Source organism: Fukomys damarensis, unplaced genomic scaffold (genome assembly GCF_012274545.1).
Source record: "Fukomys damarensis isolate Sample0158 unplaced genomic scaffold, DMR_v1.0_HiC HiC_scaffold_32, whole genome shotgun sequence".
Lineage (NCBI taxonomy): Eukaryota > Metazoa > Chordata > Mammalia > Rodentia > Bathyergidae > Fukomys > Fukomys damarensis.
The window spans coordinates 35,867,518-35,883,164 of NW_022900944.1; the positions used below are offsets into that span (position 1 = coordinate 35,867,518).

The 15,647-nt window shown below is 38.6% G+C and overlaps 1 protein-coding gene across 12 annotated transcripts in view; it reads left to right on the forward strand.

Moving 5' to 3' along the window:
* Positions 1 to 15,647, forward strand: part of Pmfbp1 (polyamine modulated factor 1 binding protein 1) — a 50,768-nt gene that overhangs the window by 4,477 nt on the left and 30,644 nt on the right. For 11 of the 12 annotated variants that reach the window (XM_010644505.3, XM_010644499.3, XM_010644495.3 and 8 more), the window contains one exon: positions 13,145 to 13,393. In XM_010644505.3, the coding sequence (XP_010642807.1) occupies positions 13,145 to 13,393 (249 nt within the window). Of the gene's footprint in view, positions 1 to 10,892; positions 10,911 to 13,144; positions 13,394 to 15,647 lie in introns of those variants that run through there. The other variant, XM_010644507.2, reaches the window with a different exon arrangement.

Genomic DNA, 15,647 nt, shown 5'->3' on the forward strand with positions numbered 1-15,647 from the left:
CTTGCTGCTTTTACTTCTTTGTCTGAGAAATGTCTGTTCATTTCGGATGCCCATTTTTGAATCGGGTCTTTATATTTGAGGGGACTGATTGTTTTGAGTTCTTTATATATCCTTGATAATAGTCCTTTGTCTGAGGTACAGCTGGTAAAAATTTTTTCCCACATTGTAGATTGTCTCTTAGTTCTGCTAATGGTTTCTTTTGAAGTACAGAAGCTTTTTAGTAAGATGAGATCCCAGTTGTTGATTCTTTCTGCTAGTTCCTGTGCTACTGAGGATTTGTTCATAAAGTCTTTTCCTATACCAATGAAAGAGCCCCTGCTTTTTAAAACATAATTCTCACTATAAATTGATATCTGTTGAATGGTCATGATATTAATGGTGGTATTACTGGTTTCCATTCTTTTTTTAATTTGTCCTTATCTTCAGATAAGTAATTTCCCAAAGATAATGACCCTTATAGTGATGTTGACCCCAAAATTCCTCTGGAAACTGCCATCCAATTTTCACCAAGCTTTCTTGATCAAGTGCCAAATCTCTGGAAAAGTTGCCATTTTGAATCTGGTAATGCTCTCAAACTCTGAAAGTGCTATTGAATCACAAGCTTAAAATTAATCTCAGCTCCCTCCCCCTCAAAAAGAAGCATGAAACTACCTGTCAATACTTTGAAGCCTGCGGCAAAATTTCTTCCCCTCTTTTGAGAAGTATGTGTGAGAAGGCAAGCTCCTTGACAAAAGATCCATTTAATAATACAGAAAATTTACCTTTTCTCTGTGTGAAAAAGTAAAAGTGTAAATAAGGATTAAAATATATGTGATATTGTAATAGGAAGAAAAGTTTAAAAGAGTAGAGGAAGTGGGAGGGCTAGGGGAAAGGTAAAAAGGGAAAAGAAAAAATATGTAAAAAGTGAAAACATGGAAACAATCAATGGAGGGGCTATGGAGAGGGCTGAGGAAAGGGGAAAAATATGACCCTGATAAGTCATGTATAGGTACAAGTTTCCAATGATGAATATAACTGTATTGTATACCTAAGATGTACCAATAAATTTAATAATGATTAAAAAAACAAAAACAGAAAATTTACCTCAGTGAGTAACCTATTTTCTAATAATTATCATGAGCATGCTAGCAATTGCAGCATTATCTATCACTCACCATTTTGCCTGTGGGTTGGTAACGACTGATATCTCATGCTTCTAAGCAGAGTGACCAGGGTCCAGCCTTATATATGCAAAGATTGGGTATCTAAGTACATGGCTTGTTTAAATGAAAACCACCTAGTAGCAGAGGCTTGTTATTCCAACCATCACTAATGGTTTCACAACCAGGACAGGATTAGATGGCGCCTGAGGGTCATCATTGTGACTCTCAGTTCATCTCATGCCCCAGTACTAGTACAGAGATATGAGTGGTAAAATGTCAGGTTAAATTATTCCTGCTATACATTGGTGCTCAAAAGGCATCTGCCTGGAATTTAGTATTCATAACTAGATAGAAGTATAGTTTGTGATTAATATTTATGCAAGATATTGCAAGATATATGCAAGAAAGTAGATTTGCTTGAACAAGTCTTTCTGGCAAGTCTTTCTGGGGTTCATAGATGAGCAAAGAATCCTCTTAAAACTATCTATAGTTAAAAATGGAGCATGCTTTGTGGAAATCATCTTATTGCCCTTCAAGCATTTTCATTCCTGTTCTAGTGCATCAAAACCCCTTTATGGTTTGGTCTTCAGGAATGAATGGTTTAAGTTTTTATTTTAAAAGCAAATTTCATTTGATAGCCAATAAAACACATTTTTTATTCAACTGGGTTAGGGACTCTTCAAAGAAAGGTAATTTATCCCAACCTCTAGCTTTATGAATGAAGAAATTTCCTCAGAGACTCCGAGCCAATGCTAAATATCCAAATTAAATGAGATCATCTATATCAAAGATCCCATTCTGAACTCCTGGTGGTATAAAAGAATAAGGCTGGTAGGTCTTCAACTCCAAAGACATCTAAAACTGCAGAGATGGGATTTTTTTATTAGCCTGAGAGAGAACATCTGTTAACTTAGGCTCAAGTTGTATGTCATTGGCATTTTGTTAGTGAGTCCTCAGTGTGCTTGGCTCCACATGGAGAAATCTGGTGATATTCTCTTCACTTTAAGACACATATGTTTGGCATCAAGGCAAGAGTACAGAGAATCAGGTTGTCCTGTAAGGTAAGCATGGTGTCATGACCTCATTTGCTCATAGATCCCAAAGGAAAATGATTCTGTGGCAAGAATAAATGGGGGAGTCCCTATGGTCCCGTTCCCAGGGAGGCTCCATACTCTATTCCTGATGTGGCAACAATGAGTAAAGGTAAAGAAAAGATGGAAATAAAGTGCTTGTAGATGGGGAGGGGAGGAGGGGGTGAAGGGAGGGCGGACAAGGGGTGATGTGGCAACAATGAGTAAAGGTAAAGAAAAGATGGAAATAAAGTGCTTGTAGATGGGGAGGGGAGGAGGGGGTGAAGGGAGGGCAGGGACAAGGGGAAAAAATGAGAACCAAGACCTGTCATGTAGAGGTACAAGATCCCAACAATGAATGTAACTCTACTGTATCTCTAAAATGTACCAATAAACTCAAAGCTAAAAAAAAAAAAAAATGAGTAAAGGGATCAAAAGCATTAAAACCAAACTGCTATTCCTTGTTGGGTCAAGGATTTTGTTTTCAAGTTAGAAAACCTTGTGTACACACCATTTTTTAAAACCACTCTACACATATTCTCTTAAGAGGAGTCCCTAGTAATTGTCATAATGGTAATTACATGCTTGGGGCAGTTGACATCCACTGTTATTTTTCTGAAAGTGAGGGACCAGGGACAGAAGCAAGAGAGGAGGAGGGAGAGTTTTGAGATAATGAAATCCTTTTAATGATAGAGCTATGCCGTTAACCTAATTAAACTATAAAGTGGTTTAAAAAAACCTCAGGTACTAAATGGAAATGAAGAAATAAATCAGCTGAGACAGCAGCACTTCTGGGAAACCTTCTGAATTCTGAATATTCTGACACTGCAGTGTCCGATTCTCACGTTGTCCTCTGGCCCCCCTTGGCCTTGTGCAGAGGTCTCTTAAACTGACCTGTCCAATAAGGCTTGATTTATAATGTCTCTATCAGGTCTCCAGTTCCCCTGGGAATGTGTATTTTGTAGCTCATGTATTACAGAAGCCAGACCAGTCTGTAAGATGTGGTGGCCACACGGTTAGAAGAATATGCTTTCCTGACTGTACTGCTAACCAGATATGGAACTTTGGGCACTGTGGCCCAGGTTCCTGCACCATTTCTGTGCACCCATCTCTGCCTTCCCTCTTAGAAGAGTTGCCCTGAGACAGTTGAGGTTACTTTGCCTATAGGAGCAAAAAGCCAGAATTCCTTAGGAGCTTGCATCCCATTGGGCAGCCCTCAGCTGTTAACTGGCTGGTGCCAAATTTGACAACTCAGTTTTCATTGCCATTTCTCAAGACAAGTTGTACAGTATAGCTTATACTCCGGAGTTCCCTGTAGGATCAGTCCAAAGTGATCCATAGGACTTTGTCTGACATCTCTTGGTTTCTTTTCCTTCCCTGTCCTGCTTCCCCTTCTTCCTTCTTGATTTCTCTTGAGAGTGTTTCCTTAATAGATGTCACAAATCTTCACATAAGAAGCCACTTCTGGGCATTCTGACCAAAGAGATGGGTACTTCCCATACGTGCTTCAGGTCTAAGTCTCAGAGGAGATTACGCCTGTGCTCAGTGTGATTGAAAAGCCAGCAGAATGATAGGACGGAAGCACTTCATAGGTTCACAGAGGACTTTTTTTCTAATTCCTCTCATGATTGCCACCCACAACACTGAGAGTGAAAGTGGCATCGTGACGTGATGAAGAACCCACCCACCTTCCAGAGCTTAGAATCCCACCTCCTCCCCACCTAAGCTGCTACACTCTATAGTCTCTATTTTGAGCTCAGTCACCACTTTCCGTCCTGACTTAGCAACAATCAGCTAATCCTTTTCACACGTAATCAAAGACAGGGATCTTACCTGCTTAGTCTAGAGATTTCACTTTTCTTCCCACTGGTGAACCCCTGCAAAGGAAAGCACTAGGTATTATAAGTGAGGAAGATTTTGGTTAATAGGTAAAGAGAAAAGAACTTCAGAATCCCACATCAGCTCCATCACTGATTCATTCACTACAATCTTGACAAGTTCATTTGACACCTCAATATGTTCATTTCATCAGTGGCAGAACCATTAATATTTATAGACAGCTCACTGGGTGCCTCGAATTATTCTAGACACTGACTTCCTCTTGAAAAATAAGGGAATTGTCTGATGCACCCACAGCAGTGGTGAAGATTAATTAATATAAATAAGTAATTGTCTGAATAATGTAGAGCACTCAGACACCTCACAAATGGATACTGTGTAAATGTTACACAGGATGAGTAATAATAGCAATGACTTGATGGACAAATTTCCAGCAAATTTAAAGTCCCTGTCAACCTGTTAAATGAGGGAAAGTAAGCATTTTCATGAGAGTTTGTAATTGATGCTTTTGTTTCTCTGGCTGCCTAGGTGGGGGAGAGAGACAGAGAAGTGGGAAGCCTGAACAGTAAGCTCCTGAGCCTACAACTTGACATCAAGAATCTGCATGATGTCTGTAAAAGGCAAGGGAAGACTTTCCAGGAGAACCAGCTTTGTGTGGAGGAGGCCATGATGAACAGCAGCCACATAAGGAACTAGGCAGCTGCTGCCTACCTTGGCTCACTTGACTTACTCCTGCTCCTTTGGGCAGTAACAATAGAAAGTTTTTCCATTGCCATTCAGGGGTACTTAATGAGCTAGCAAAGAGAAAGAATTAAGCACATGCACCCTAATACACAGAAAACACCATTCCTGCCCTCAGGATTTTTCAGTCTAGCTATCCAGAAGGTCATCTACATCAGAGACGTTGTCTTTTCTTTATCTGGCCTTCAACATCTGGATTTGTAGCCCATTGCTCTGAAAATACCAGATCACAGTAACATAAGGAAAGAATTGTCTCCTAACAGAGCATAGACAGACTTCTGAGTCAACCGTGAAAATGAAAGCCACAGTAACTGTTCTTCGGTACTGTTGCTCATCATTTACTGCTGCACCTGCCTCTCTCTGGCTTTGAGCTTTTCTTCTAAGACCAGTACCCAAACACAGGAGAAGCCTAAATACCGAAAGAGTTAATGCCCCTAGAAGCTGTCCTCAAACAATAACAAATAGGGAGATGGGTCAAAGACAACTCAGGCATGCTCTTTGTTCTCTCCCTGAATTCCTCAGTGGAACTGAGCCCTACTTGCTAAGAGTAACAAGCTTGGTAACACACTCTTCATCAGTCTCCTTCCCTTTTTTGTCTTATTTCCACCAGAAAGTCCTATGATCACTGCCACATAAACTACTACTTGATATTCAATTCCTCATTACAGGGCCTACTTTGGGGGACACTGAAGCCAATTCACTCAGTAGCACTTATCCTAAAAATGTGTGAGCGGTGAGACCTGGCACGACCATCTTCGTATGATCTTGGACTGATACTGATCTGTAGACCAGGCAGTTTAACAGCTGAGGAAGTTTCATTTCACCCTGAAATTTTTCTTCTCCCTCCCCCTCTCTCTCTCCCTCCCTCCCCCACCCCTGGAAACTCTAAACCTAAGGTCTTTAAACCAGTATAAATTTATCCACACAAGCTGGGGATTCTGCTGGGATATATATTTTCCCACAGCTCTTCAAAAACTGGATTTCCAGCTATCTCTTCTTGGTGGTATTATTTTCTGTTCAGTGACTTGAGGTCTATGTACACTTGAGGCATTGGCCTTCACTAAAGCCCAAGTTAACTTCTTAACCGCTGTATGAGCAACTACTATGTTCCTTGCAGTCAAGGATCTAGTTTTTTTCACTGTGTCTGTTAGCATTCTCTTAGGACTTACCACCTTACTATAGAAACCACAAATTGTTCTCTGTAATGCCCTAAAAATTCTACCAACAAAGCAGTTCTGCCTCATCTACTGGTCATTGCTATCCTTTCCTCAGGAAGTTACAAGAAAGAGAAAAATCCATTGGTTTTCCTAAATGAATCTCAGGAAGATTATCATAACTTACTTCTTTCTAAATATTAACGTCTTAGTATATTTTCACCACTGTTGTCATGAGTTTACTTACTCCCCCACTCAGGGAAAACCATGTGGCTTATAAATGTACCTGGAAACTTGGAAGAAGTAAAGTATTAAATTGCATTTTATTATTCTAATTGCCCAGAAGTTCTAACAGCTTGAAATAAGCTTTAAAACAAGCTCTTTTTTCCTAGCACTTAGTGCAAATTTAAATTGCAGACTATGCATCCAAATACACAATTACATGTAGACCTATACTCATCTACTCAGAAAAATCCCTTTAAGATCTGCCCTCCACGAGGAAATGTAATATGGGAACAAAGAAGAAACCCAAGGCTTTCTGGAATTTTGACTAATATCTAACACACAGCTGGGGAAATAAGCAGAAGGTTATGGTTCAGGACCACAGTTATGAAAGAAAAGTAAAATATTATATCAGATGTTATGTGTAACAAAAAGAGTGAAAAGAAGTGGTGGGTGGTAGCAAAGAAAATGACACGACCCTGTAAATCAATAACACGTTATACTTTGAAACCCAGGAACATAGCAGGGACTAACATGAAACAAGTGAGGTGACCAGGGTGCAGAATTTATGGGCAATCACTCAGCAAATACCAACTTGCATTTTCCTGATCATGAGACTAAGTGCCTGCTTAAATTGTGCACCTCACTTCCTTCACTCGGGTCCTGGCCCTGCCCAGAAACAAAGAAACAAAGTCTCAAAGTGAAAAGAGGAAGAATAAGAGATATCATACTAAAATGATGATCAAATATGAAAAGGAAGGACCTTCATGAGCAATTTTCCCAGGCTGCATTCCCTGTTGGAGCCATTGGGAGTGAACCCTGTTATTCACTAAAAGTGATTGTCAAACTAATCTTTAAAGGGGTATGGAAGACATTATTTTTAGCATAAAACTACATCAGGTGAATTTTCTGCCTGAAGATAAATGTAATTAGCTGAATGTATAAAGATCAGTAGAATCCTGATGGACATGATCACACCAATACTATTTTTAGTCATTGGTTAAGTAAATCTGCTAAATGCACTGTGGAATTATGGATTGAATCCTGGAGCAGAAAAAAAAACATGTTAGTGGAAAAACTAGTGAAATCAAAAACAAAGTAGTTATATTCAAAATAATCTACCAATATTAACTTTTTATTTTGGACAAATATACTAGCTTATGTAGGACATTCAACTGGGTGTGGTGGCACCACACCTGTGATCCCAACTACTTCAGAGGCTGAGACAGGACAATAACAAATTCAAGTCCAGCCTACCCAACTTATTGAGACCCTGTCTCAAAATTTAAAAGTAAAAGGACTGAGGATGCAGCTTAGGGCAAAGACAATGGGTTCAATATCCAGTACTGAAAAAAAATTAAGGTGGGTGGATGAAGAATCTATAAGAACTCTCTGGGTTGCTTTTGGAATTTTTCTATAAATCAGAAATCACTCCAAAATAGTTCATTTTTTTAAATAGTAAATCTCAAGTAAGTAGAGATCACAAGTGAGAAGAATGTCTAAACCATAAAGATATATCCAAAAGAAATGCCTGTCATCTAAACATATAATCCTACAGTCTACCAGTACAAAAAAATGTAACTTACAGAAGACATAAGAGGCATAAATAAACCTACTTAAATGATATAAGGCTAACCTAGAGTCCCAGGAAATATCCCACTTGAGACTTCAAAGGTAGAAAATGAAGTTCATGACATTGACTAAAATAAAGAAAGACTTTTTGGTTCATCAATTTAAAAAAATCATCAGGGATTCAATTATGAGAGCAATATTAACCAATAATAAAAGGGAGCACAGACTAGAACAGGGAATAAAATGGTTAAAAAGTATTGCAAAAAGCTGGCTTTAGGCAAATCAGCAGGGCCTGATGACATTCTTCTAAAAGTACTTAAGGAATTGGCAGGTGTTATTACATAGCTGCTAGTGATTATTTTTTAGAACTCAAGAGGATAAAGAAAGTCTCTGTAGACTGAAAAAGGGTAAATGAAGTGCTCATCTTTTTAAAAAGGGAAAAAGGACAATCCCGGTAATTATAGGCCTGTCAGCTTAACTTCAATATCAGGGAAAATATAGAATTTAACATCAATCAATTAGCATCAACTTAAAAAGCACAAAGTATTGGGTGGAATCTAACATGACTTAAAAAGGCAAATCATACCAGGCCAATTAATTTCCTTCTGTGATCAAGTGGCCACATAGGCAAGGAAGGAGCAATGGCTATAATCGCTTTGACCACAAGTGGAGCTAAAAAGTTGAGAAATATGGGAAATATGGGGGAAAGTTTCTATGTGTGCCCAGTGCTTTCCATCTTTCTAGGTGGCGGATGCCAAGGCATAAATCTAGCTGAGAAGCCTGGCAGACCTCCAGGTGGTAGCCTCCATAGTCACACCCAACTCTGAACAGTCATCTTAAGAACTAATCCTACTGGGGGTGAGGATTTGGCTCAGTGGTTCTGCCGCCTGCCTTGCAAGGGCAAGGGCCCATGTTTAACCCCCGGCACCAAAAAAAAAAAAAAAAAAATCCTACTTCCATTAAATTATTTCCAACTTGCTCATTTTCTTCATATCTCAGTGTAAAATTCAAAGAATATAATAAAATATCTGTGTCTTCATTAGGGAAAAAAGCTTTTAGGAAAGAAGACAAAGAATAAGAAATGCATTGGTTCCTTTCATGAAATTGTTCTTTAGCACTTATATGAGTAAAATGTAGATTTAATCCACAGCACATCATTTTCTGTTCATTTAGAAATAAGCAAGACAAACTTTTGGATACCTAGGAAAATAAGTATAAAGTTAATAGGTCTTGACTAAGCCCAGGCATTTCTCCAGGTCTTTGATATTTGATTCCTCCAAACCCATAGATGTGAGTGTGCAAATGTTTAAGGTTCTCACTCGAGAGGACTCCAATTTCTTTGTAGGTATAAGCTGTCCTTGAATTTTTATAATGAGGTAAATTAAGTCAGTTCTGTATTTGTCTTTTATTAGAATTGAGAGAACTCTCATCATTTGGTGGTCCATCACGTTACCTCAGACGAAAATTAAATCCAGAAGATTCAGCATGATCTCTGGGGAAGAGAATTTGTTAATAGTTCATCGGGATCATCGCTAGGCTGCTAGCTTTATATGCGCCATATAGGAAAAGACATTTTTACCCACAGGGAACTTTAAAGCAGGGGGCAATTCTGAAACACAAGTATAGATGATATACTAGGTACTGCAAGGGGGAACCCTAAAGAAAGTCTTTTAAATAAATAATGTTCCTTTCATTTGGGGGGTCCATGAAGAGAAAATAAGGACATGGGAAGAAGAAGAAGAAGCACAAAAAGAATACACATGAGACCATAGTTGATTTTTAATTGGGTCATATATGTCCAGACATGAGGAGGCATTTCCAAAACAAAAGTTACACAAAAATACTAGAAGCACCAGGACTCTAGTTTCTTAATCCTTAGAGATCAGTTAACCTTCAATGAAGCCAAAAGAAAAAGGATTTGGGCAAAAATGATAAGGATTTTATTGAGTATTTGCTTCGCTAAAATGAGCCCTTGTGAGTTAACCCTATCCCTGGGATGTTGTTCCTTTGCTTTAGTTCTATCCATGTTAAGTATCTATTTGTCATTATTTTTCCCCAAGCATTTCCCCATTTCCTCAGCTTATCTGAATAGATAGGAGGATTTGGGCCCCTGAAGACTTCCCTCTTATGTGGGTGTGCAAATGTGCACACACAAGCATACATATGCACACATTACTTCCTCTTCCCTTTTCTCTAAATCTGATTTGCAAATGAGTTTAAAGAGTAGCATCATTCTCACGCTGATAAGAATGAAACATGAAGAAACAATATTTAATAGAAATGTTGAGACTTACAGCTAGGCAAAGTAAATACAAAATTCAATTTTGTTTGGCTTAGGAAAGAAGTCTCATCAGCTTCCCTCTTGCCACATACATCAGATATTTAGGCCAAATGTACAGCTTGACTTTATCTAGGATTTCTGTTGCCTGTTGTCCAAAGTGCTCTATTTTCTCTGTCAATCTTCTCAATTCTAAAGCATTTAGGGTGAAATAAACTCCCAAGGGAACTGAAAAAGAGTGATTCAGACTGAACAGACACAATCAACTATTGTCTTTCTGGGTCTGAGCTGGGTGAAGCCTCCTTCCCTTTACTTCTGCTGCCACCACCCACTCTCACTAGAGAAGATTGTCTCTCTTTCAGACATTAGCTTGATCTCATTAAATTCCATCTCTCCAGTTACTCAAGCCAAAACTCTGAAGTCATCTTGTCTTAGATGACCACCATTTCCCTCCAATCAGCATCTAACTCAGCAGTGAATTATGTGGATTCTACTTTCCAAATATACCTAGAATCGAACCACTTCTCCCAACAGCCACTGCTGCCACCTTGATCTATACCATCTTTTCTTGCCTTAGTTCTTCTAGTAGCTTCCTCTATGAACTTCCTGCTTCTGTGTCTGCCTCTTTACAGTTGATTTGCAAAAGAACAACCAATGTGTCCTCTATAAAATTTAAACGAGATCATGCCACTCCCCTCCTCAGTACTTTCCAATGGCCTTTCACATCTCTAAAAGCAGTTGGAGTCTTTAGAATGGCCTCTGTGACCCAACAGGACCTCACTTTCTTTTCTTTTCTCACATCATCTGGCATCATTCTCCTCCCTCACTTTCTCCACTCCAAGTAGAACAAAATCCCTGACACTCTCTGGGGAATCCTCAAAAATACTACCAGGTGTGTTCCCACCTCCATGACTTTGTGCTGTTCTCTCTCTCTCTCTCTCTCTCTCTCTGGCACATTCTCACTACACATTTTTACCAGGCTCCTCTTGCCTCCTTCATGATTTGCCTCAAATTTCATCTTCTTAATATGGTCCCCCTTAAAAACATTTCATTCAAAATTATAAACTCTCTCATCTTCACATTCCTCATCTTTCTCCCCATTTTACTCTTCTCTGTAGCACTTTTTCCTCCTAATGCACTGTATAATTTACTTGCTCTAATTGCTTCCTCTCCCTAATAGATGCAAACTCTATGAAGGCAGATACTGTGTTTATTTTATACACTGCTGTATTCCTACTATCTAGTACAGTGCTTAACATAAGTGTTCCTAGTCTTGGCCAAACTAATTATATGAAAACATCATATCCACACAAAGACTAATTAATATGTTCATGTTTGTAGCAGTATTAATAACCAAAATCTGAAACAATTCAAATATCCTTCAACTGGCAAATAGATAACTACAATATGATATAGTTATACAATGAAATACTCTTCTGCCATGAAAAATGAACACATCCTGATTCTTGGGGCAACCTGAATGAACCTCATAAATTTATTCTGAGTGAAAGAAATTAGACACAAAAGATAACATATTATACAGCTCCATATCAGACATGGATAGAAAATACAAATCCATACAGGTGGAAAGCACATTAATGATTGCCTGGCCCTAGAGGTAGGAACAGGTGTGAACTGCAAATGGGCATGAGGAAGTTGTAGGGTGCTGGTAATATTCTTTTTTTTTTTTTTTTTTTTGGTAACATTACCAGTGATGCATATATTTCTCTGGATCTTTGACATGTATGTTTTTCTTCTGACTTATAATAAGCTTCTGATAGTTAAGAACTTTCTTATAGACTAAGACTATAAAGTACCTTGTGCTTGCCAGGCAGGCACAGCATCACTGAGCTAAACCCCTGGCCCTTGCTGGTAATATTCTAAAACCAGATTGTGATGATCACTGTATAATTCTATAAATTTATTACAAATTATTGAATAGTATACTTAACAATGTTATAATATATAAATTATACCTCAATAAAACTATTTTTTAAAGTTAATTTAAAAAAAAAAAAAAAGCTTGAAAGCTGTTATGTTAAATAAGTACTCTCTTAATGAAACCAAGTCCACAAGCTCAAATTCCTGGGAGCTAATGAAACTTTTTAGTCTCTGTTTTCATTTCTTTCATCTAATACATAGTGATGTGTAAAACTAATCTAGGCACAATAGGAGAAGATATGGCCCCCTCTAGGAGTTTATAATCTAATCAGAATAGGTACTGAATGAAAAATGAATATTCCAGTAAGATCTCAGGTACTGATGCAAAGACAGCTGTTCATAGAAAAACAAGAATAGGATTTAAACAGGGTTTTCATGTATGAGCAGAAAGATAATAAGCAGACATGGGAGCTTAAGACTGCCCATGTGCCATCCTCTACCCACCTCTCTTTTACATGCCATTATCATATGGGATAATAGGCAAGAAAATATAAAAGCATCAGCGCAAAACTTCAATTATTCCAGAAAAACAATTCAGGGATGTGTCTGACCAGCTGACTGCCTGGTACAGAGTAGGTCCTCGACATATGTGAATGCATACAAATGGAGAGCAGCAAATTGTGGGTTTGCAGAGAAAGGTCACACATGCGTGTGCACACACACACACACACACACACACAGCATTTGTAGGGTCACATCTTTCAGATGGAGACAGAGTCAGTGCACAGATGTGAACGATATTTCTACCTTTCCCAGCCTTCCAAAACTTCCAAGAGTTCATCCTGGCCTCCTTTCAATACTCTTTTGCATAGGTATTTTTAATGCCAAATTTGGTCCATGGACCCTGTCCAAAAATCCATTTCCTTCTGAGTCAATTGTGTTCTTTATATTTGAAGGCAAAACATTAACAGTGATGCATATATCTCTCGATCTTTTATATGTATGTTTTTCTTCTGGCTTATAATAAGCTTCTGATAGATAAGAACTTTCTTATAGACTAAGGCTACAAAGTACTATATTTTTCTATTAATAGAATGAAATATTTAGTAAAAGTTCTCTTTGGATGAAAATAGAAAAAGGTAGATGGGTCGATATGAATGGCTGAACAAATGAAAAAATTCAAAGAATCACTGCATCCTTAGTGACAATCTAAAGCCTTTTCTGTATGTTCTATCTGTATTATAGGACCAGAAGCAGACACAGAAATTAATATTCGAGGAGTCCCAGATAGATTTTGGATCTGCTAAAGAGTGTCATCTGAGACAACTTCAGCAACTGAAGAAAAAATTGCTGGCCCTTCAGCAAGAACTGGAGTTTCGCACAGATGAGTTGCAGACTTCCTACTGTTCTCTCCTGCAGTATCAGTCCATCCTGGAGAAGCAGACTTCCGACCTGGTTCTTCTTCACCATCACTGCAAGCTGAAAGAAGATGAGGTATTGCTGTCCTAACCATAGAACTGTCCTGTATGCCCACAGACCTATAGAAATCAGGCCAGCCATCCAACCCTGAGAGAAAGTAAACTTAATGAGGAGAGCTTCGTCACATCTTGAGCAGGCTCTATAAATTTTCCCTCTTTGATTCTTAATGTTTTTGAAGCTAAGCAGAAAAAAACAACTAAACATAATTCCATAATTGGGTTAGATCTCCAGAGTTAATGCATGTAGGATATGTGACCTGCGTGTACACGTGAGTTCATCCTCTCCATTCTGTTACCACTGCAATTGAAATGCAAGAGACTCTAAGTCCCTGTTGGTCATTTAAAAAGATATAAACCATTAAATCAACTATTTTTAGATAAATCAGGTCTTCATATATAAATTCCTGGCATCTGCACAGTTGATAAGAAAACTGACAGTGAATCTGAGTCAATTGCTGAGAGAGCCAGATCATTTTTTCAGACTGGAGTTACATCCTCTAGACTTAGCCTAAATATATTCTGGACATTCATTTATACCTAAGTTCCAGAAAGTATTTTTTAAAACCATAGCAGCATTCCTGTAGAATCCCAATATCCAAAGCTACAGAACTAAAACCAATTGAACATTAATAGCAATAAGATCATGGCTCTGAGTAATGGAGCAGCAGACTTCTATCTGGGGCTTCCCTTGGCATTTTCTTTCTTCAGATTAATGGAAATTCCAAGAAGGGTTTTAGACAGTGTTGTTCTATAGGGACCAACTGCAGGGACTTTATTAGGGGCCTTAGAAAACTCAGTTCTTTTTAAGGGAATATTATGGCTGAAGGAAAATTTGCTAGAAAGCATTGGGAAGGTAAAGAACAAAGAAAAGTTATCCTACAAAACATAATCTAGGACCAAGCCTATGAGCATAAACCACAGTTTAATAAAGCTACTGTACACATATGTTAAAACTGGCCTGTTCATTCAAACAAGAAAGTCCAGCCTAAATAAAGCAACCCTAGATTCACTGAAATAGTATATAGTTGCAAAGAATAGCAAATAATAAACATTTATTGTGTATCATATACAAGAAGATCAGAGACAGGAGGTTATTGCCTTAATGGGAATTGTGTCACATCAGCTCAAGACTTGCATGCTCTAAGTCACCTGGGGTGGCTACTGCAGCTCCAGGCATCACATTCAGTGAAGAGGAAAGAAACCAGATTCCCAATCTAGATGAAAAGGGAAGAAAAGCACAACACCCTTTCTTTTCAAGGACACTTTTCAAAAGTCTCCACACAATACTTATATAATTGGCCAGAATTAGTTACATGGCTATAGTTCCTAGGAATCCTAGGAAATATAGTGCTTCAGGAGGTGTATTGCCACTCCTAATAAATACAAGGTTCTATACAGAGAGGGGGAGCAGGGAATAGATATGCAATTCAGCAAATGGCAATCACTGTCTCAAATAACTGAGAAAGCATCAGAAATTTGATTTTAGGCCTTCTGCCAGGTTCCCCCAACATTTTGTTACACAGAAGCATCAAACTTTTACCTAAGGCTGGGCTCTGTCAACAGCAGAGCCCACAGTGGTAGTGAACACGTGCTGCAGCAGGCTGTTTGCTATCACTGAAAGCTTGCCATCCCTGGTAAGACAGCTATGTGAGTACAATGATGAGTACTCTGGATGCAGTTCCAGGAAGCTTGCAGGCAGGTGAGTCAAGGAAAAGGCAGGAAGTCTGTGAAGGAAGTTGCTATGGATCCGATATAACTGGGGTTTGATGCTTCTGGGGATCTTTGGGAGACACCAGAGCATACCTCAGAGTAAACCCACCAACCTACTCCAGTCATTGGATAAAGGTTGCTCCTAGGAATGCTAACTCCAGCACTTCTAACCTCCCCTGCCTTGGTCTTCTGAATAAGTGAGCTCCTGGGCCAGAGAAGCCCTCAGGCAAAGTAAAAAATGGTTGCAATTCAATAGGTTTAGTGTGCAAAGAAATAGTGTCAAGGGGATATGAGTAGGCCACTGACAACTTCTGTTATAAACATTTGAATATAAAATACTCCTCCCCTCTTCTCCTTATCTAATAAACACCTTAAACTAAATGATCCTTTCCTAAAAAGAATCTCAACTATCAGGCAGCAAGTATAAGTAGGTTAAACTAATGGAACATGTTCTATCAGAACTGGACTATTTGAACCAATGTGAAGCCTTCCTCGAAGGATTCTCCTCTTAACTCCTTGAACACACATAATTCAAGCCATATAATTTAGTGCCCTCTGTT